At 46.6% G+C, this 20,524-nt stretch overlaps 1 protein-coding gene across 3 annotated transcripts in view; it reads right to left on the minus strand.

Moving 5' to 3' along the window:
* Window positions 1-20,524, minus strand: part of SMURF1 (SMAD specific E3 ubiquitin protein ligase 1) — a 110,743-nt gene that overhangs the window by 11,173 nt on the left and 79,046 nt on the right. For 2 of the 3 annotated variants that reach the window (XM_047837876.1, XM_047837875.1), the window contains exons 2-11: window positions 20,411-20,449; window positions 19,150-19,258; window positions 17,733-17,866; window positions 17,503-17,568; window positions 16,159-16,234; window positions 13,978-14,219; window positions 13,172-13,256; window positions 11,425-11,571; window positions 9,901-10,099; window positions 8,025-8,128 (exon numbers count right to left, since the gene is read on the minus strand). In XM_047837876.1, the coding sequence (XP_047693832.1) occupies window positions 8,025-8,128; window positions 9,901-10,099; window positions 11,425-11,571; window positions 13,172-13,256; window positions 13,978-14,219; window positions 16,159-16,234; window positions 17,503-17,568; window positions 17,733-17,866; window positions 19,150-19,258; window positions 20,411-20,449 (1,201 nt within the window). The remainder of the gene's footprint in view (window positions 1-8,024; window positions 8,129-9,900; window positions 10,100-11,424; window positions 11,572-13,171; window positions 13,257-13,977; window positions 14,220-16,158; window positions 16,235-17,502; window positions 17,569-17,732; window positions 17,867-19,149; window positions 19,259-20,410; window positions 20,450-20,524) is intronic. The other variant, XM_047837877.1, reaches the window with a different exon arrangement.

Here is a 20,524-nt window from a genome sequence, read left to right on the forward strand (position 1 = left end):
ACTTGCGTCCGGTCGTCTGAGAAATGGCTTTTCTGGCCCAAACTCCCACGGTGGCTCCGAAGCCGAGGAAGAACGGCAGTGGGCTTCACCCAGCACCACCTGCTACGGGCAGTGCTCTCGGCAGGGGGACTCATCAGCCTGCCAGAACCTCAGCTAAGGTGTTCTCTGGGACTCTGCAAAGACCAGATCTCAGGTGATGATGTCAATCGTGTGGTTCCAATGGACAAAAGAGCAATTAATAAAGAGCAGTCATATCCTTCAACTTATAAAGGGTGTGCGTGCACGCGTGTATGTACACAAAACAGGAAAGATCTATATGCAGAGCAGAGAGGAAGAGGAGGAGGAAGAGGATTTACACAGACACTTGGACAGTAGTTAACTTTAGAATCAGCATTCTGGGGGATCTTCAGTTTTCTTTTGCCTCTTGCTAGAGAGTTTTTACATTTCCGACAGGAACATGTTATTCACATTTAAGTGAGAAGAAAACAGTTTGCAGTCCAGGCAGACAGGGATTGAGAACGCCTTTCACCCTTTATGACTTTCTTTTAAAAAAAATTTTTTTTAACATTTATTTATTATCGAGGGACAGAGAGAGACAGAGCATGAGCATTGGGGGGGGGGGGGGGGCAGAGAGAGGAGGAGACACAGAATCCGAAACAGGCTCCAGGCTCTGAGCTATCAGCACAGAGCCTGATGCGGGGCTTGAACTCACAAACCGCGAGATCATGACCTGAGCCGAAGTCAGACGCTTAACCGACTGAGCCACCCCGGCGCCCTTACCCTTTATGACTTTCTATCTTGTCGATTCTACCTTTTGTCATAAACATTTATCATTTTTATAATTTTAAAAAACAAGCTGAATCCATAACAAGATATAATTTCATGAGTTCTGAAATCTGGACGAGATACATAAGAATAAATTATTTTTGGAATTCCTTTATATTCCCATCATTTCATTATGTATTAAAAAACAAAACAAAACAAAAAGCCCCAAATCAGAAACATCCAACAGGGGCGCCTGGGTGGTTCAGTTGGTTCAGCGTCTGACTTCAGCTTCAATTCAGGTCATGATCTCACAGTTCTGTGAGTTCGAGCCCCACACTGGGCTCTCTGATGTCAGCATGGAGCCCACTAAAGATCCTCTGTCCCCCTCTCTCTGCCCCTGTCCCACTCACGTGCACACTCTCTTTCTTTCAAAAATAAATAAACATTAAAAAAATGTTTTTAAGAAACAATCGTATGGAAGCCAATTTGACAATTATATTTAATTTTTTTTGAAAAAATAAAAAAAATACATAAATAAAATTAAAAAGAAACAATCCGGCAAAACAAGCACTCTCAACAGCATCTGTGTGATTTGGCTCCAGGGTCAGGGGCGAGGAGCCCAGGACCGGGGAAAAAGCTTATGCAAACACCTGTGTCACTTCTACAGTGACCCTTTTATTCTTTCTACTCAAATCTCCTTTCTAATGGATACATTTCATTAAGACAGCAGCCCCAGATTTTATTCTGGAATTTCTTACTCTGTCAAACACAAAAGGCATGGAATTGAGATCAACCAGGAAAAGGATGAGCACACGTGCAAACGATCCAAGGCAACGGTGACAATACACAGAAAGGATCAGACTGCAAAAGATTACGTATCGAACTCAAGAGAACAGAAAGGAACTGGCAGAAACCAGGAGACTCCAAATGTCACACAATTCTTTACTAGAAAGGCAGAATTTCCCGGCTATAAGACCAAGGTTGAGAGTTAGGGTTTGAGAGGAATCCTTTTCAAAAGCTGAGGACCTGCCAACTGTCTAGACAGGAAGTGATCAAAACACAAGCAAATATTCTGACCGAGTCACGCACAAGGGAGGGAGGCGTATTAGGGATGTTAAGGAAGTGGTGAGGGGAGAGCTAACTATACAGGCAAAAGGGATTTTTAACGATACAGGAAATGGTTGAGAACCAAACACCGGGGAAGTGAGTGTAGACTGATTCTCATCGGCCAGATGATGAACACACACACACACACACACACACACACACACATGTGATTTAAATCTCTCTGCAGCTCTCTGAGACAGGTCTGATCCCCTGTAGATGTGAGGAAGGATCTGAGGGGTGAAACAATGCAAGATCACACTGGAGTAGGAAACCCAGGACTCACAGCTCTTTCCGCTAGACCACCGTGTCAACCAAGGGACCTCCAAAAAGGCCTCTCTGTGTGGAAGACTGGATAAAAACTGGGACATGCAGAAGGAACAGAACTCCTATCAGATCAAACCAAGCTATTCACATGCGTGCCTGGGGATACATAATACAGCCACGCTAAGACGGATGGTAGGTTGGAACAGTTTAGGGTCCTGAATTCCTGAAACTGTAAAGGAAATAGCAGAGAAGAGAAAATGCAAGTAGTCTGATTTGAACTGTTGGGGCAAACATGAACATATAACTAGGAAGCTTCTCACCTAAAAAGGGGGCAGAAAGCCTGATCCACTTGGCAGGAAACAGAACTCGCTTTATCACGGGCAAACAGAAGTTACGTTTGCCAAAAGAAAGACGGTTTCTAGAATCGAGATGGAGATGATTAAGGAAGAACTCTGGGACAGTCTTTTTTGTTTGTGTTAATGTTTTTATTTATTTTTGAGAGCGAGCAAGACAGAGTGTGAGCAGGGGAGGGGCAGAGAGAGAGGGAGACATAGGATCCGAAGCAGGCTCCAGGCTCCGAGCTCTCAGCACAGAGCCCGACACGGGGCTTGCACTCACGAACCACAAGATCGTGACCTGAGCCAGAGCCCGATGCTTAACCGACTGAGCCGCCCAGGCGTCCCTGGGACAGTCTTGAAAGGGAAAGCATTTCCCATGGAGGGCCAGTGCCCGCTGTGAGCTCACTACTGGGGAGATGCGTGCCTTTCTGTGCCCTTCATCCCAGGTGGACTCAGGAGCAGCCGAGGGCAGGAGGATGAAGGGCAAAGACAGGAGTGGAAAGGAGGTGGAGGAATGATTTTCTCCAGGGCCAAAGGGCAGATCGTGACTTCTAGCTAACACTAACCAGAGTTGGTGTTTTACATGTATTTGTGTAATTCTCTAACGCCTGTACCTCGTCAGATTGAGAACGCCTTTGGATGGGGACTTTGGAGGGGTGAAGGGGGCAGAGAACATGTTACTTTGCTCACTACTGTATCTCTAGTACCTAGTACATGGTAGAGTCTCCATATTTAATGGTTAATAAATAAACACAATTCTTACAAGAGCATACAAATTTTAGGGGTGTTCTCCTTTAAGAAGATTCAGTCCTGTAGGGCGCCTGGGTGGCGTTGGTTGGTTGGTTGAGCGTCCGACTTTGGCTCAGGTCACGATCTCACGGTGTGTAGGTTCAGGCCCCGCATCAGGCTCTATGCTGACAGCTCAGAGCCTGGCACCTGCTTCTGATGCTGTGTCTCCCTCTCTCTCTCTGCCCCTCCCCTGCTCACGCTCTGTCTCTCTCTCAAAAATACACATTAAAAAAACATTTTTTTTAAAGATTCAATCAAGTGAAGATTCAATCATAGATAAGAAGTTTTTAATTTTTAAAGTGTTTTGTTGCAATGGAATCAATAAATTAGTATGTTACGATCACATAAAAAGTGAAAACAATGTTGGAGCGGTACAGCCACTGTGGGAACCAGTGTGGAGCTTCCTCAAAAAATTAAGACTAGAAATACCAGGCAATCCAGTAACTCCACTACTAGGTATTTACCCAAAGAAATGAAACCACGGATTCAAAAAGATATACGCACCTCTATGCTTACTGCAGCATTATTTGTAAGAGCCACGCTACGGAGCAGCCCAAGTGTCCGTGGACAGATGAACGGATAAAGAGATGCGGTATATACGCATGATGGAATGTTAATCACCAAAGAAAGGAGATCTTGCCGGGTGTGGCAACGCGAATAGACCTAGGAGGTATGATGCTAAGTGAAATGAGTCAGAAAAAGACAAACACCACATGATGTCGCTTTTATGGGGAATCTAAAAACACAACAAAACAAAGCAGAAACAGACCCATAAATACGGAGGACTGATGGCTGCCAGAGGGGAGGGTGCTGCGGGGCCGGGCAAAATGGGTGAAGGGAAGAGGGAGGTCAGAGAGCGCTCCCTGTTGGTGACAGATGACGGCTACGCTTGTAGCGAGCAGAGTGTTCGACTTTTCAAAACGCTACGTTGCACACCTGAAACTAATGTAACATCGTGTGTCAACTATGCCTCGTGAAAAGTAGGAACTCGGAGATGAGCGAGTAAAATCAAATAGACTGCCTAGAATCACCACTTTTGTTCAAGTAAAGAAAAAATCCTGAGGCACTGGAAGCTGAACGCTCCTAGAAGGTGGGGGAAAACAAGCAAAGATGGGAAACAAAAAGAGAGACCTGGAGGGTCCATCCAGGGAGTCCAGCATCTGCGTAACTGGCATTTCAGAAAGAGCAAAGCGGGGAAACAGAAGAGGGGAAACTGAGCAAGAAGCTGCTGCTGGTTCGGCTGATCCAGGAGGGAGGTACGCTGGCGTGGCAGGTGCTCGTAGGAGCTGGGGGTTCCGTGAGGAGGGGATGGGAACTGGGGTTTCAGAGAAGACGGGAAGGCTCCGAGTGCACGCTCTGTGACTGTGGGCCACGCAGCAGACCGGGGCCAGGGATCTCGGGATCTCGGAGGCAGAGAAGGCCCTGTCGGGGGGCGTGTGAGCAGACCCAAGGGAACAGAGGGAATGGGCTACATGAGGGTCTCGGAGACACTCTAGGCAGAGGGGAGGTGAAGGCCAAGGCCCGAGGCAGCCACGGCGAGAGTGCAGCAGCCGAGGGGGAGCAGCCAGGGCCGAGCCTGGAGCACCTGCGGGGGTTCAGCTGGGGGCTCGGGGACAGGGGACGATGGCCGAGTCTCCAAAAAGCTCACGCCGGCTGCTGCTGAGCAGCGGCCTGTGCAGGACAGTGAGAAGCAGGGGGCACGTTCGGAGGAACAACGACAGATAGGACAGATAGGCCCCGAGCGGGGGGGGGGGGGGGCCCAGGGAGCTGGAGGGCAACATGCGGTCGGGGCAGCGCCGTCTGCTGAGGACCACGGACACGGGCAATGGGAGACGACAGGGGAGGGGGTGAGGGCGGGCACTGAGGTAGGACAAATGAGAAGCTGATGAGGGGCCCTCAGAGATTCGGGACCATCAGGCTTAGAAGGGTTCAGAAACCCCCACGGAGAGCCCAGGGCAAGCAAGTGTGGCGTTGACGGGAGCAGCACACAGACAGAACCCAGGGTGCCCTCGGCGACCCCGGGACTGAGCCGGGGGCCGCCAATGCTCTGGGTGAGGAGCACCCGCACGAGGACTGGCAGGGAGCCAGGGGGCAAACCAGGAGACGGGGGCGTCCGGAAACCAAGTGGAAAAAGTGCTTCGAGAATAGGGAGTGACCAGAGGCGTCACGTTCTGCTGACAGGCCAGGGGACGTAGAGGCCCAGGAGTCATCGCGGGGTCTGGGGGAGATGGAAGCCAAGGAGGGCATCCGAGGAAGCGGGGCAGGGGCGGTGTCGAGAGGAAGCAAGAGACATGGGAGCAGGACGAGGGATGCTCACAAGTCCCCCGAGGGCTCCTGCTTGAGAAAAAACAGGTCAATGACTGAGGCAGAAGCACCTTTGAACAAATTTGTGTTTTTCCTGGAATTTCTCTTTTCTTTGCTTTATTTGCCTCGAGTGCCTCCTTAACATGTAGACAGGAAGGGGATCGCGTCCGGGCAAGGTTCAAGAAGGGCGCCGTCCTAGCGCACACACGTGGAGACTGACCCCACAGAAAGGAACACGGTGAGGAAGCGAGGCGGATACGAAATAAGAGGACACGCACTGTGCGGGGGACGGGGTGGCTCTCCTACAGGGGGCCGTGCAGGGAACACGGGGCCACGTGGGTAGAGGTGCCGACAGACGGATACTCGGTGGCGGTGGAGAGACTCCACTGGGGCCGTGTGTTGTCAGCGGCAGAGGAGGCGCAGTTGGCAGCCGAGGGTGAAGGTGTCGGGGCCGAGGCAGAGGCCCGGGGGTCGCACAGGCAGGGACGCAAGGAGCACAGCATGGCTGCACCGGCCGCAGGGACCTCCCGGGGCTCATGGGCGCCAGCGTGGGAGAGGCCACAAAGTGGAGCGCACCACCCCCCGGCCACCCTCCAGGCCCCAGGACGGGACTGTTCAGAGGCGGGGTTTTGCCAGGCAGGGGCAGCAGGCCGAAAGGGCGGCGAGGGGGTAATCGTGACGGCGGATGACGCGGAAGCAGGGAGCAGGGATGGGAAGGGGGGCAAAGAACAGAAACAAGGTAGCAGACTCCGAGGGTGACGGGTGGTCCTGGATGAGGCCAAACCACTTCGGGTGAAGTTAGGACTAAAATCAGATTGGCTCCAGACCACTGCTCGGTGACGCTGGGTGCCCGAAGATAGGACAGCGATGCCTTCAAAGTCCCGAATGAAAATTACTTTCTTCCTAGAAATCTATAAAAAGGGCAAACTGCAAATGAACGTTTTCCGTAAGACCTTGGAAAATTCACCTCCCACACGTCCTTTCTAAGAAAGCTAATTGAGGGTACAGTCCAGTAACACAAGGGAGTAAACCAAGGAAGAGGGAACTACAGGATCCACAAAACCATGCTCTAACCCGGGAAAGCAGTGATGCCCGTGACCACGACTGTGCAGAAGACCTAAGGAACCACCAGTCAGACTGGGCAGTGTCCACGAGGGAGACACGCAGGGGAAGCGGGGGCGGGGGGTGGAGGGGGGCAAAAGATCAAGCTTAATCGGACAAAGTAAAGACAAAGCCTGGTTTTGAAAAAAAAAAAAAAAAAAAAAAAGAAGAAGACAAAGATGAAGAAATTCTTGGAAAATTAAAATTTGTTCTAAAGGCAAAAATCCTAGAAACCACTCAACCCCCTCAGCGAACAGTATTTACACGGTCCTAATAACGTAAACAATGTACTGATTTTCAAATTAAAGACAAATTTTTTTTGTAATGTTTCTTTTTTTGACAGAATGCAAGCAGGGGAGAGAGAGAGAAGACACAGAATCTGAAGCAGTCTCCAGGTTGACCTGTCAGCATAGAGCCCGACGTGGGGCTCGAACCCATGAGATCATGACCTGAGCCGAAGTCGGACACTTAACTGACTGAGGCACCCAGGTGCCCCAATAATGTACTGATTTTCAACACAAAACTACTAGGTAGGTAAGCACGGGGAGCTACTTAACTTTGGCTACAGAACAGACTATAAATCTCCAACCCTGGATGACAGAACATAGGAGGGGAGGGCAGAAGGACTCCTGGAGGGGAAGTCAAAAGTATTTATATCCTTCTTGCTTATGAAGAAAGAGGTCAAGAGACAATGTGTCCAGTTGACAAACCAACAAATAATGGTGAAAACACATCATGTCAAGTTACCAGGGCAATGATGGAAGATCTAAAAATTGTGACGGCGCCAGACTAGGAAGTGACAGTATTAAATTAGATCCAGTCTATCTGTGTCTGTGACCATAAATCCTGAAGTCAACGGATTATGCCTGAACTTGATCAGTTTAGTGACATAAAGTCATCCATCGGAAGAAACTGTTAAAAGGCAGTGGTCTCAAAGGTGAAAAGAGGCAGGACGGGAAACAGCAGCTTTTAATTCATCTACTTTTAAGGTCATTGGCACGAATGATCTTGACCAGCATTTCACTTGACAAAAGTCCTTTGACACAAATGCAATTTACATGCCTTTCTCCAACCCTGAAAGTCCTCTACTGAGAAAAGTAAGGCTGCCTCCCTCCCAGACTAATTTCAGGAGCAGGCCTCTCACGTCTCAGGTTAGAGCTGCCAGATGAAGCGGGGGGGTGGGGTGGAGTTGAAAAGTTTAAACCAATCTTTCCACAAAATAACAGAGAAGGAGATGTGTCCTCCGGTGGTTCTCGGGACATGCTCACAGAGCCCCGACAAACCCTTACTCCCAGAAGCACCGAATGCCATGCGGAGACACGCCCAGCATGAAGCGGGGCTGACCGAGAGCCTCACCTGGCCACTCCGCCATAATCCAAACCTTCTTCTCCCCGGAACTTGACCATCAGTCGCTTCTTCAGATCCTTTGGCCGCATCTTCATGATCTGGCGATAAGACTCCTGCACGGCAAAAAAAAAAAAAAAAAAAAAAAAAAAAAAAAAAAAAAAAAAAAAAAAAAAAAAAAAGGCAGCGTCAGAGAGAAGAACGGGTTGCATTCTTACTGTTCTACAGAGTTTCAAGGTTGTTGGTAATGGAGCCCGAATCAGGATAAATAGTCATTTAAATCTGAGTTTGATCTGATTCCTAGTCAGAATGTTGGTCTGATGTCCAGTGTCTGATGTGGGGTAGCCCCTGTCGCCTGATCTCCCCGGGTGTCCCTCAGGAACAAGGAGCTCGTGCCGGGCAACGTCATACCCAAAGGAAACGCACGCCCCCATTTTCAGCACAATCGCTAAAGGCCTAGGGACAGACATCCTCACCAGAGTCCATTTTCTCTACACAAATTGATTTTAATGAGGCCATACTAAGAACGACTTGTGTATTGTAACCAAAAGGAAGATGTCACTGGAGAATCTGAATAGTAAAAGAATTCGGAGCCTGTTTTTGTATCTGAGGTGAAAAATCGCATAATTTCCAGGGAGTCAAAAAAAGCAAAAAAGTATTTAAAGTAAGATCTATGGGGGAATGCCTGGGTGGCTCAGTCTGTTAAGCGTCGGACTTCGGCTCAGGTCATGATCTCACAGCGTGTGAGTTCAAGCCCCGTGTCGGGCTCTGGCCTGACAGCTCAGAGCCTGGAGCCTGCTTCAGATTCTGTGTCTCCCTCTCTCTTGGCCCCTCCCCCGCTAGCGCTCTTTCTCTCTGAAAAATAAATTAAAATGTTTAAAAAAAAATTTTTTTTAATAAAGTAAGACCTATGGGAGCTTACCCAAAACACAGAACACAGGCGGCTAGCCTAACCTTCAGCTACTTTTTTGTTTTAAGTGCAACTAGCTAAACGCTTGTAGATATTTTCAGTGATAAGTCACTTCAGACTCTTCCCCTGCTTTCAATTTAATGTAATTCAAGTCTTCCCATCCCCAGAGGGAAAGGGGATGCTGAGTGGAAATGATCTAGCAGCAAAATGTGAAGAATGCAGCTCTTTTCCCTCCCTGCTCAATGACCATTCTGGCCAGTCCATCCATTCGCCTAACTGTCGTCTGTGCCCGAGCATCGAACATGGCCCTGGGAGCTTTCAGCGCCCAGTGAAGACGGCACTGGGCTGCCTGCCGCTGTGTCTTCCGGTCTCACCCAGCCTCTTTTGATCACTCCTGCCCATGATTCCACAAAGGCAGGCAGGACGCAGCCCAAACATCACCGAGACTTTACCTTCCAATCACCTGCCTTGAGGAAAGGGCCCTGTCTACAGGAGGTCCCGCCTGTTTGGTGGCCTTGATCCCACAGGGGAGCTGTATGAAAGACAACCCTTTCCAGGAACCATCGGATCTTCCCGTTTCCAGAAAAGACAATAAAGTGGCCACTTGGCCCCGAAGCTTGTCTGAGGAGGCGATGCCCTCAGGTGAGATGGCAAGAGCAGAAGGAGGGATTGGTTCTGGAGAAACCATGCGGACTGCAGGAATATATAACCGGCACACAGAAGAGGATTTACAGTGTTATTTAGTGCTAGTTTCTGTGTGAGTCTCTATATTTTCGTTTCAGAAGCTCTCTAGCTTTTAAACTCCTACCACAGGAGGAAGTCCAGTCTATCTCTCTATATGGCCATCAATCCCGAAAAAGCCCTGCAATTCGCTGAGTGATAAAATCGGTACCCGAAACACCAAACAGAAAGAACCTGCTGTCTGTCGACAGGGTTTAACAGTCTATGCCTCCCTGCTGGTCGCGCCGAATTCCATACCTCAAATATTTCTTCTCTGGACACTTCGATGCGGCAATGACCAGCTTGGGGTTGCTGAAGCGAAAGCTCGTGTCTGAGGACCTTCAGCTTCTGGACTAAATCCCTCTCGTATCTCTGGGCGGGAAGCTCCTCATCCTCCACCGAGCCCTCGCTGGGCAATGGCAGCGGCTGGCTGGGCTCCTTTAGTTGGCACTGGTGACTTGAGAAGAACAGAGACATCAAGGTCACCCCTAAAGTAGCGGCCCAGGGAGCCACAAGCAATGCCCCCCACTGGTGAGGGACTGAGAAGCGAGCTCATCACACAGAACTGCAAAAGAAGAGATGTTCCTTCTGCTGACATAACCATGTATGAAGGCACATAAACACTGACAGTGGCCACCACTGGCCTAAATACAGAGGTCCAAATATGGCTTCAATCAAGAAGATACCCCAGTTCCAAGCAACTGCTTACCCTACAGCTTATCACTGCTGTAAATAAAAACAGAAATTGCTGTCATTTATCACACATCTGGTATGTATCTGAGAGACTGACCGATGCATTACTAGATGCGCCTTGGTAGTCAAAATTCAATGGAGCTGACGTGAAAACTTTCACGAGCAGGTTATCGTACAAGAGCAAACAAGGCAAGTGGAATCTAATGGGAACTATTCCTCATTTTCACGACCAAGAGATTTCTAAGCCCACTCACAAAACTCCAGCAAAATCAAGGACTAGGACTAGTAGAGGGATGAAGTGGCATTCGTCTTGTCCAGGTTTGGCCCCTAAGGTCAGGTGTCGGTGAGAAGAGCCACATGGGGCTCTTACGTTCTTGAGAACACGACAGAGCCAGAACACTGACTGTGGGATCCAAGATAACTCCCAGTTCCAAGTCATCCAGGAAGGACGGGCCCAGGAAAAGGCTCTGGCAAGCAGCAATATGGACTGCGGCAGCCCGTCCAGATGGTGACGAGCGGGCACTAAGGAAGAGCCTGGTTTCAGGGGCTCTCGTGCCAAGGGCCACACACTCCCTCAGAGAGCCACGTGCGGGAGCTTTGAACATGGAGCTGTACTGCCTAATGCTGTCATCTCAGTGACTTTTATTTAGGCTGCAAGCAAGAAAAGACGGCAACAATACAGTTTCAAAACTGTTCACAACTGAGGCGCCTGGGTGGCTCAGTCGGTTAAGCCTCTGACTTCGGCTCAGGTCATGATCTCACAGTTCGTGAGTTCGAGCCCCGCATCAGGCTCTGGGCTGACAGCTCAGAGCTTGGAGCCTGCTTCAGATTCTGTGTTTCCCTCTCTCTGCCCCTCCCCAACTCATGCTCTCGCTCTCAAAAATAAACATTAAGGAAAAAAAAAAAACAAAAAACTGCTCACGGCTGTCCTGAGAGTTTAAAAACCCGCAACTGTCCACCAGACATTTATTATATTTCGCTTACACTTAACCTCCACTAACAACACAGTCGATAAATTAAGAGAAATATTAGTAGAAAACATTAAATTACAAGCGTAAGAAATCTACAAAGATTCTGTACAAGTCTTACTTCATGATGTGATGTAACCTTGGGTCTGTAAACTGGGTTGTTCGGTTATTATGATCTACAAAATATATTCTCCCCGAGACTGTACTTCTGACTTCCCAGCCTGGTGGCAGTGGTCCGAGTTCATCACAGTTCACGCTGTTAAGGTCTCTGCCGAAATGGAAGAGAACAGACAGGTTTGTCCGTCTGAGTGTGGAGGCACGAAACCAAAATGTCAGCAAGAGGAACCACAGGAGTCCCTGATCAATGCGGCCAACGTCCCATTCTGCTACGAGGGACAGTCACGGCGCGACTCACGCCAAACTCCCACCGAGTCCAGGACTCCGTGCTGCAGGTGGCAGTGAAACCCGACAGATAAAAACGGAGCTCTAGGAGCCCATGACCCTGATGGGGAACATGGCTCATGGTCTACCCAGGGAACAGCGTTTCTTCCTCGAAAGAGGGCCAAGTAGCAGGAGGTAGATGATTGTTGTCAGAAAACCATCTGAATTTACAAGTTAAATTAAATGCTCAAGGTCACAAAGGCGGCTTCACTTGAAAGGCTCCCAGAAGCGCAAGTTCAAGGGGATATACTGACACCCCTTCAAAATCTCACAGTTCAGAACAGCAGCCCCGGGAAGCGGCATTCTCATGCTTTCCTTGCCTTTGTTACACGCGTGTCTCTGATTCTAACCTCTTGGTGAATGATCTCAGTACAATCCGGCCACATGGGAACACAACATTACTGGCCAAGTTGCTTGTCTAATCAGCACAAAGCCTGACGTTTCTTACAGCGGGTACTAGAGACACCTCATTCGTTTGCAGGTAATATTTCCATTCTAATTATAGACACTGAATCTTAAATTCAACAGAGACTTGGAAAGTCAGCAACAAGAAGTCTTTCTCAGATGAAACAAGTGATGAATAAAAAGGATGTGAGCATTACTAGAAATGTTATTAGGTAGTAATGCTATTCTGAAACAAAACAAAACAAAACAGAACAAAATTTGGAAAGGAAAGCAAAACGAAGAAAAAAAAGAAGAAACTTAACTCCATTACAGGGTGGGGGAGGGACGGGGGTCTCTCTGACCTGGGCTCAGATGTATGGCCTTGTAGAAGGAAATCGCATAGAAAAGCTTCATCTCCCCCAGGAATGGTCCCCAAGGGACTGAGGCAAGAGGGACAGTAAAGTAGAAGAGAGAAAGGGTAATAGAGTCTTTACATTTCCTTTGTAACTTTTTATTATGGAAAACTTTAAGCATATAAAAAAGTAGAGAGAGACCACTAATGAATAACCAACCTCGACAATTATCAACTCGTCACCCTATTGCACACCTAATCCCCCCTCCACTCCCCCCACCCCAGTTACTTGAAGCAAATCCCAGACGTGCTATCATTTCATCACCCGAAATGATATCAATATTGATATCAATACATCGTTGGTATTTTTAGTGTAAGATGGGAACAGCACATCTCGAAGGGCTTATTGGCTTTTCAAGCAAGGGCACGTGTGATTTCATCTAGAGCGAGGGTCTCTTTCAGTTACGTGATCTGATCTCAAGACACAGGTTTGCTTCCTAAAGGACCCACGGGCGGTACAGTAGCCGCCCACTGACCACGTGGAGTCTGAAGGGGGCAGCAGAGAGCCTGGGCCCAAGACCCTGGGATGACTCCTTCAAGCCCCAGGGGTGCTCCCTATCGCGGAGGGCAGGGGTGAGGGAAGAAGTGCTGGCGGAGGGGCGCTGACGGTGCACGCCCGTAGCAAACGTACCTTGGTATCCTGGGGTCGTGCCACGTGCTAACTCCAGTCTGCGTGTGCAAAAAGTAAACTTGCCCCTGCACCGTTGTCCTTTGCTCTGCACAAGAAATCAGAGGGCGCAATTAGTTCAATTCCGAAGAGTTTTCAACGAACCCTCTTAAGCACAGAGTCTAAGCTTCCTTTCAATATTCTTTAAAATCAGGGAGGAAAGGACAGTGGGTAGCTTCCGCCTGACCTCCCACTTGACAAGCCCCATGGAAGTATCTGGGAGGCTCTCACTTCTTCCTGCCCACACCTGCGGAGGCAGCGATCTCCTTACTTGGCCACACCCCAGGAGTCCCTTCCATCTTGGTGCTGACCTCACCTTGGCCCCGTCACCTCCGTCTGCTCTCGCTTCTGCTGTTCTCTGCACATCTAAATTATATTCCTCCCTCACCGGGTTCTCCTCTCTGCGGCGGTCAGATGATCCCTTCCGTCCCTTCTTTCCCTTGTACCCGACGCCGAGCTTCCCACATTCAAATTACTGAACGCTCCATCCACCCTCATCCAGCCCACGCATCGTTTTGGATTTTTTTGGGTATTCATTTGCCTAAAATTTTCACACGATTGCTAAACTGGGAGACTGGAGTGATTGCTGACAAATTCATGATGCACCAGATTTATCACCACCTTTTTCACTTGGCTTTCTTCTAACACGACCATCGCACGGCCCCACTCTGTAAATGTCCACAGTTACCGCACGTACAAGTTACTAAAACAAGCTTAAGAAATGCAACCCTGCCGCTCACACTCCGGCGTGGCTGGGTGGGTTCTCTCACCATAGCCTTCGGGCAGTTCTGGCGACTGGTGGCCGTGGGGACGGTTCTGAGGTGTCTGTAGTGACCCCCGGACCTCAGGATTTCGAAGTCGCTGTGCCTGGAGCCTTTGATCTTGACTTGGGGATTCCACAAACCTGCAGTCCCCTCCCCCAGCCGCAGCACCAGTACTGTCTGTGTAAGGGGCTGGCTCCTCCATGAAGCAGCTGAGAGGCCTTCCAGGTCCTGAGTCTTCATACACAGTTCTAGAAAGGAGAGCAGCACAGCACACATGGGAACACCGGCCCAACACAAGTGCCCAAAACCACACCCGTTTACTGTGCTTTTCTTCAACAAGATAGATGCCCCCAAGTGCCCAGCTGTACGAGATTCCTTCTGTCCCATCTAAACAGAAAGGTAGACTTTTTCATGAGGAACAAGCAGCCAGAGGGAGCCATCTGTCAAGTGCCAGAGAGGCCACTGGCGGGATCTCATCCTCGGGGAGAGTTGAATGATTCAAAAACCCAACCTTGTACTGTAAGGAGCTCGCAAAATGAAATTTCATATTTCTTGCTTTACAATCAAATCCACGGGGGCACCTGAGTGCTCAGTCAGTTAAGCGTCCGACTTCTGTTCAGGTCATGATCCCATGGTTTGTGAGTTTGAGCCCCACGTCGGGGTGCTGACAGCTCAGAGCTTGGAGCGTGCTTCAGATTCTGTGTCTCCCTCTCTCTCTCTCTGCCCACCCCCTCCCGGCTCTCTCACTCTCCCTCTCTCAAAAATAAACATTTATATATATATAGTCAAATCCATACTCCACTTTCCTTGTTACTTTACTCTCTAGTAGACCTTCAGGTTACAAAATACAGCAATGACTTTAAGTGCTCTCTAACATAAATCTTTACCTCCTAAACTTTTTTGAAGACAATTCACCTTAAAGGCTATTTTTTGAAGACTATTCACCTTAAAGCCTATTTTCCCTCATTAGCATTAAAAAAAATCATACATTGAAAACTTTCAAATATATACACAAATTGAGAGACTACCTCAACAACCCCCCCAAACTTGTCACCCAGCTACAACAATGGGCATCTCACAGCTACTCCTCCAGTGTCTCCCCTCTGCCAGGTTATTCTGAAACCAGTCCCGAAGTGTTTCCATTTCACCCTTAAATACTTCAGCTTATGTCTTGAGAAAACAAGGACTTCTTCCATCATCGTGACTAAAAACAGTACACTCATTTTTTTTAAATATCATCAAATACTAGTGTTCAAATTTCCCCAGCCAATTGTCTCATTACTCAGAATATAAACAAGGTCCCCAACGTACATCTAGTAGGTAGGTATGACTCTTTAAGTCTCTTTTATCATGAATTTGTAGATTCTCTTCTTCTTTATTTCTCTTCCAACGTAATTGTTGAAGAGTTGTCTTCTACACTCTCCAGAGCGCCCCCTTCTGGATGCTGCTTAGTGTTCGGCAGCAATTTCTCGGTCCTCTTTCCAAGGGGTGTGTTAATGTCAGATTAACTCTCTTTTGTGCTGTTTTAGCAGCTATTAATGGTTACTGCCCAGCTCCATTAAGGCATTGGGGATCACAAAACTGTGATAGTGACCAATGAGCTTTTAAGTTTTTCTGTGTGTGTTTTAGGGTTTTTCTGCTGAGTGTCGTTATGAACTCAAGAATTTTAATATATTTGATTTGTTTCAATCCACTAGTTATAATTCTTTCTTTAAATTTGTAATGTTTATTTATTTATTTAGAGACAGATGCAGCAAATGGGGGAGGGGCAGAGGGGCAGAGGGAGAGGGAGAGGGAGAGGGAGAGAGAATTCCAAGTAGGCTCCGTGCTGTCCGCGCAGAGCCCAACATGGGGCTCAATCTCACAGACCCGATCATGACCTGAGCCGAAATCAAGAGTCGGAGGCTTAACTGACTAAGCCACCCAGGCGCCCCTACGGTTATAATTCTTACTGATGCTCAAACACCCATCTTTGGCCAGCACAAACCTCTTTAAATTGGATCCTGAGTCTTACGGGCACAACCCCACTAGTCTTTACAGCTTCCTTTATAAACAAGGAAACTGGACCCCAGTTTTATCCCAAACTGCATCTCAAGCATTCGGCACAAAGGTGTGAAGGCTGTTTCATAGACAGTGAGAGCCCAAGGCAGTAGAGAACTCAGCAGGCATCGCCACGGGGATACGTACCCTTCGTTCTCTAACAGTCCTCGGCAGTCTACCACAGACCCTCCAGTGCCTATTCTGTCTCGTGTCTGTAAACTGACTAAAACAGAAAAGAACGTCTTGCATTAAAATCCAGTGGCATTCCATACAGTCGTGATACAGTGAGCCATTGCAAAGGTGTAACTTACGTACAATATTATTATACAAAGCGAGGCACATGTATATCCATAAACACAGCTAGTCCTGTGCTTTCACATCTGAAGCATTTACTCCATTACATTAGCTCTACACCACTGCATACTGTTTGAACATTCCTTGTAAATGTGGAGGAGAAGCTGTGTTTTCACGCTCTCCATAAAAATAACAAATGCCCGGTATTCACTTCCTCTAAGTTACCTCACTTTTTAAGAAGATCTTGACTCATGTTTAATAAGGACACAGAGAGCACTTTCAGTATCTGCAAAGTCTAGATGAATTTAAATATTTATTCTCTGTCCTTACTGTGAACAACAAAGACGTTTACAAAGTTGCTTCTAGTTACTCGTTTTTCCCCTGGCACATCACTCCACAGAGAAAAAGAAATCACAAACAGGAAAAGCATTAAGTGAGAACTTTCTCATTATGATAGTTTTCAGGATGCATACCCGCTGTTGACTTATTTTGGGTCAAATATATTCAAGACAATACCTAAAAGATTTGGGGTCGTGACTCACTCCGGTACACTGCTAAAATACGAGGTTTTCTCCGATTCCTTGCAATGCACACAGGCAACATTTGAATTACCCTAAAATGCTAATGAAATGGGGTGGATAACAGAACAAGCCACTTAACAGATAAATAAATCACTTCCAATGGAACACCTCCAGTCAACACTTGTAACACTAGCACATTTGATCTTTTTTTTTTATCCTAAAGAATTCACTCCTGACTCTATAAAATCCTATCACATGGAAGTCTTCAGAAGTCATCTTTGCCTTTTATGCATATTACAGGTCTTCCTGAAGAAACTATTTCTCAACTCTGGTACATGTGGCCACCACTCTTGTCACGTACACTTGGTTAAGACCGTGGCAAATTAATTGTCTATTAACGTGGTGATTAAAATTATATTTAAAAATTATAACCTGAAATCTTTTTGTAGCCTAGTCATTTTAACTCAACTTGGAATGACAGGATGAAGAGAATTCAATAAAATAATAAAACCACACAAGACGAAAGTTTCTAGCGTGGAAAAGATGGCCCCGGATGTGGCTCGTCCTTTGAAAATATGTCACCACGGTCAGTGCCCGAGTGCGCTTTCTCGGTGATGGAGAGCTGAATGTTAAATTTTGAAAAAGCATCTCTTTATACAGATGAGAAAGTTCTTACCCACTATTTGGCCACGAACTGCATCAGTATCTGAGGGAGTTAGTTTGCATAGATCCAAACGCTGGTCTGCAAACAAATAATTCAAAACTTAACCCAGGGAAATGTTAACTAGGGAGGAGGGCAGGAATTCTGTATTCGGTATTCAAAAGGAAAAAAAAAACAAAACGAAAAGATGCCTCATAACCCTTCTTCAGTTGTACTATAAGGCAGAAGAGCATTTTGGTTCTTACATCCAGTATCTTTTAATCTGCTGATGGCGTTGGAAAGCAGCCGCGCACAGCCCAGAAAGCCAGCTCCCTGCTTCTTGTGAATCTTCTTGTGGTTCCACACGCTGATGGTTATGGAATCAGTTTTCCCAACATATCTGAAAACATACAAACTCCTTTTTAATTGCCTCTTTGAATTACGATAGCCCGTTGAGATTTCATCTGATTGACTTCTTAGTACAAAGGAATCCTTTTAAAATGACGTTGGCTCTATATACCCCACACATAACAGGTGCTCAATAAATACACATCTACTAACTTCAAGGGGCTGGGGAAAGGCCGACAGCCAGTTATGTAAGAAGCATACGTGCGTAACTACATCATGATAATCATCCTATAACAGAGATTCACTCTATTTTTATAGTTCCAAAGGACGATGACATAATTCATAAAATCTCACCAATTAAGCATAACGTAGAATACTAGTTTGCAGCAAGGGCCTACTTATAAACCACAGATGCACCCAAAGCACATTAAAGAGTGCTTTCTACCTCCACCTACTCTTCATGCAAATCAACCAGAGGGCAGTTTTCGGGAAAAGGGGCAACAACCATCTCCCAAGCCACTTAGGATTCCTGAGTGTAACTAAAATGAGTCTTGGAATCTGGTTACAAAAAATCCCACCCAGACTCCATGCAATCTGTATTAACACAAAACCAATAACCACTCAGTATTCTTTTGATGACACTGTCTTAGCAGGGTATCTAAAATCATGGTGTATCTAAAATCATGGTCTTCAAAGTGCGATCCATCTTAGGAATGAATGTTACATCCATTCAATCATACCAGCTATATTTTCTACAACAAACTTCATCTTCTCTTGTAGAAAATATAGTTCCTACTAAAAAGTAGAAATTTTAAAAATCAATAGAAATATAAGCAATATATATTTGAATAATAAGTATGTACAATAATAATGCATTTTCAAAAAGATTTTATTTTTAAGTAATCTCTACATCCCACATGGGGCTTGAACTCACAACCCTGAGATCAAAGAGTTCCTTGCTACACCGACTGAGCCAGCCAGATGCCCCAATAATAATGCATTTTTAAAGTAAAACTCTACAACAAGCTTCAGAGGTTCACTGTGGGGGGTGGGGGGGGCGAACAGCATACAAAGGACCTGAACTATACCCCTTTTTCTCCTGTCAGCATGGCCAGGAGATGGAGAAGTTTGAAAAACACAGTACGGAAGCAAACCATAAAAATCTATGAACATGTCAAATGCAAGAACTTCCAAGTATACAATAAAATTAGGCAATATGTATTCATTTGTTATCAGTGAGAAGTTAGTAATCATTTTTATTTTATTATTAAGTGCTTCTCTTGAAAGCTAGATTCCTGGTGCTCCCCAAATGGCTTAACAGAATATTCAACTCACAGATCATAGTGCTGGTTCCATTTTGGGTCCAATGTGTTTTTCACAGTGTCCGTTGAGTGGCACTGCCCAGATCCATCCACCACAATCTTTGCAAAGGGGTCGGGGAGTCCTAAAGGAGAGGAGACGGCCACACCGGGATGAGACTACACATCCATCCATGTGACACAGAACACAGTCTCACAGGCTACAGAGAGCTTTGAGATCATCTAATTTGGTGAAGAACTTTACCCTGGGGCACTGTATTCTCTAATTTAGGGTTAGTTTGATCAGCAAAATAAGTTATTTCTATTTAGCTTTCTAAGAAAGGCAACCCAGTCTGACACCACAGATTTTTAGGGGCTAGAAAACTACAAAAACTAGGCTTAAATTTAGAATCATTTCTGATGATCACCAACTGGGCTAATTAAATGGAAGAAAAGAGATCTATAATTCATTATATTTATACCTCCTAAAAAAATAACACCTAGCAATCTTACTTACTGGGCTTTGTCTATTTTATCTACGAACCCAAGTATTCACCAAGTCTTAATTAGGTGGGTTCCTAAATGCTGGCGTATGAGTCGCACAGATTTATAGGATCAGAGAGGCGGCAAGTTAAGGGTTTTAGAGACATGCTTGATGGGGACCACTACTCCGGAGGTTCCCAGCTCCTTGAATAAGGCCTGTGAACCTAAGTTTCTTCACCTTTAAAGTGTGAATAATACCACTTAAGAACTGAGCTGCATTCTTGTGAGGATCAGAGAGTGAAGAAGTTCCTGCTGCAGGCACCGACTTGATAGTGGTGAATTTCTGCAGTTAAGGGGTGATTTCTTCCTTCGGAAAAAGATCCCCTCTGGTTTTTACGCTTCCTTTAATTATGAGGCTTTTAAAATGTGATTTCATTTCTAAAATTTGACTAACAATTTGACTCAAACCCAGCTCTTTTACAGAAAAGCGTCTCGTGTGTATTTGAGCTGAGAACACTTCATCCAGCAGAAAGCAACAGATTCAGGGCTAGAAAGACGGAGAAGACAGGGTGCGGCCGGAACAGGGAGTGAGACAGTTTCTCTTGTATGAGTTATAACGCTACGCCTAGGAGCTCGAAGCCTCCACATTGTTGCCAACTTGGAAATGAAGTTTGTCAAACCATGGGTCCGTTCGGTAGAAGGCAGAACTCTGAGGGGAGTATGTCCAGTGTTGCCTTTTTTTTTTTAAGTTCAAATTACAAAAATATGTGAAGAATACTAATACTGTAAGAGAGCAAAAGCAGGTGTGTACTTACTGAAGAAATCTTTCTTTGCAAGGTTCTTGGCACATAACACTGAAAACAAACAGAAATGCTAGGGTTAGCATTTATGGAGAAGATTTTCATCGCACCTAGTTGCCATGGACTGGA

This window comes from Prionailurus viverrinus, chromosome E3 (genome assembly GCF_022837055.1).
Source record: "Prionailurus viverrinus isolate Anna chromosome E3, UM_Priviv_1.0, whole genome shotgun sequence".
NCBI classification, from domain to species: domain Eukaryota; kingdom Metazoa; phylum Chordata; class Mammalia; order Carnivora; family Felidae; genus Prionailurus; species Prionailurus viverrinus.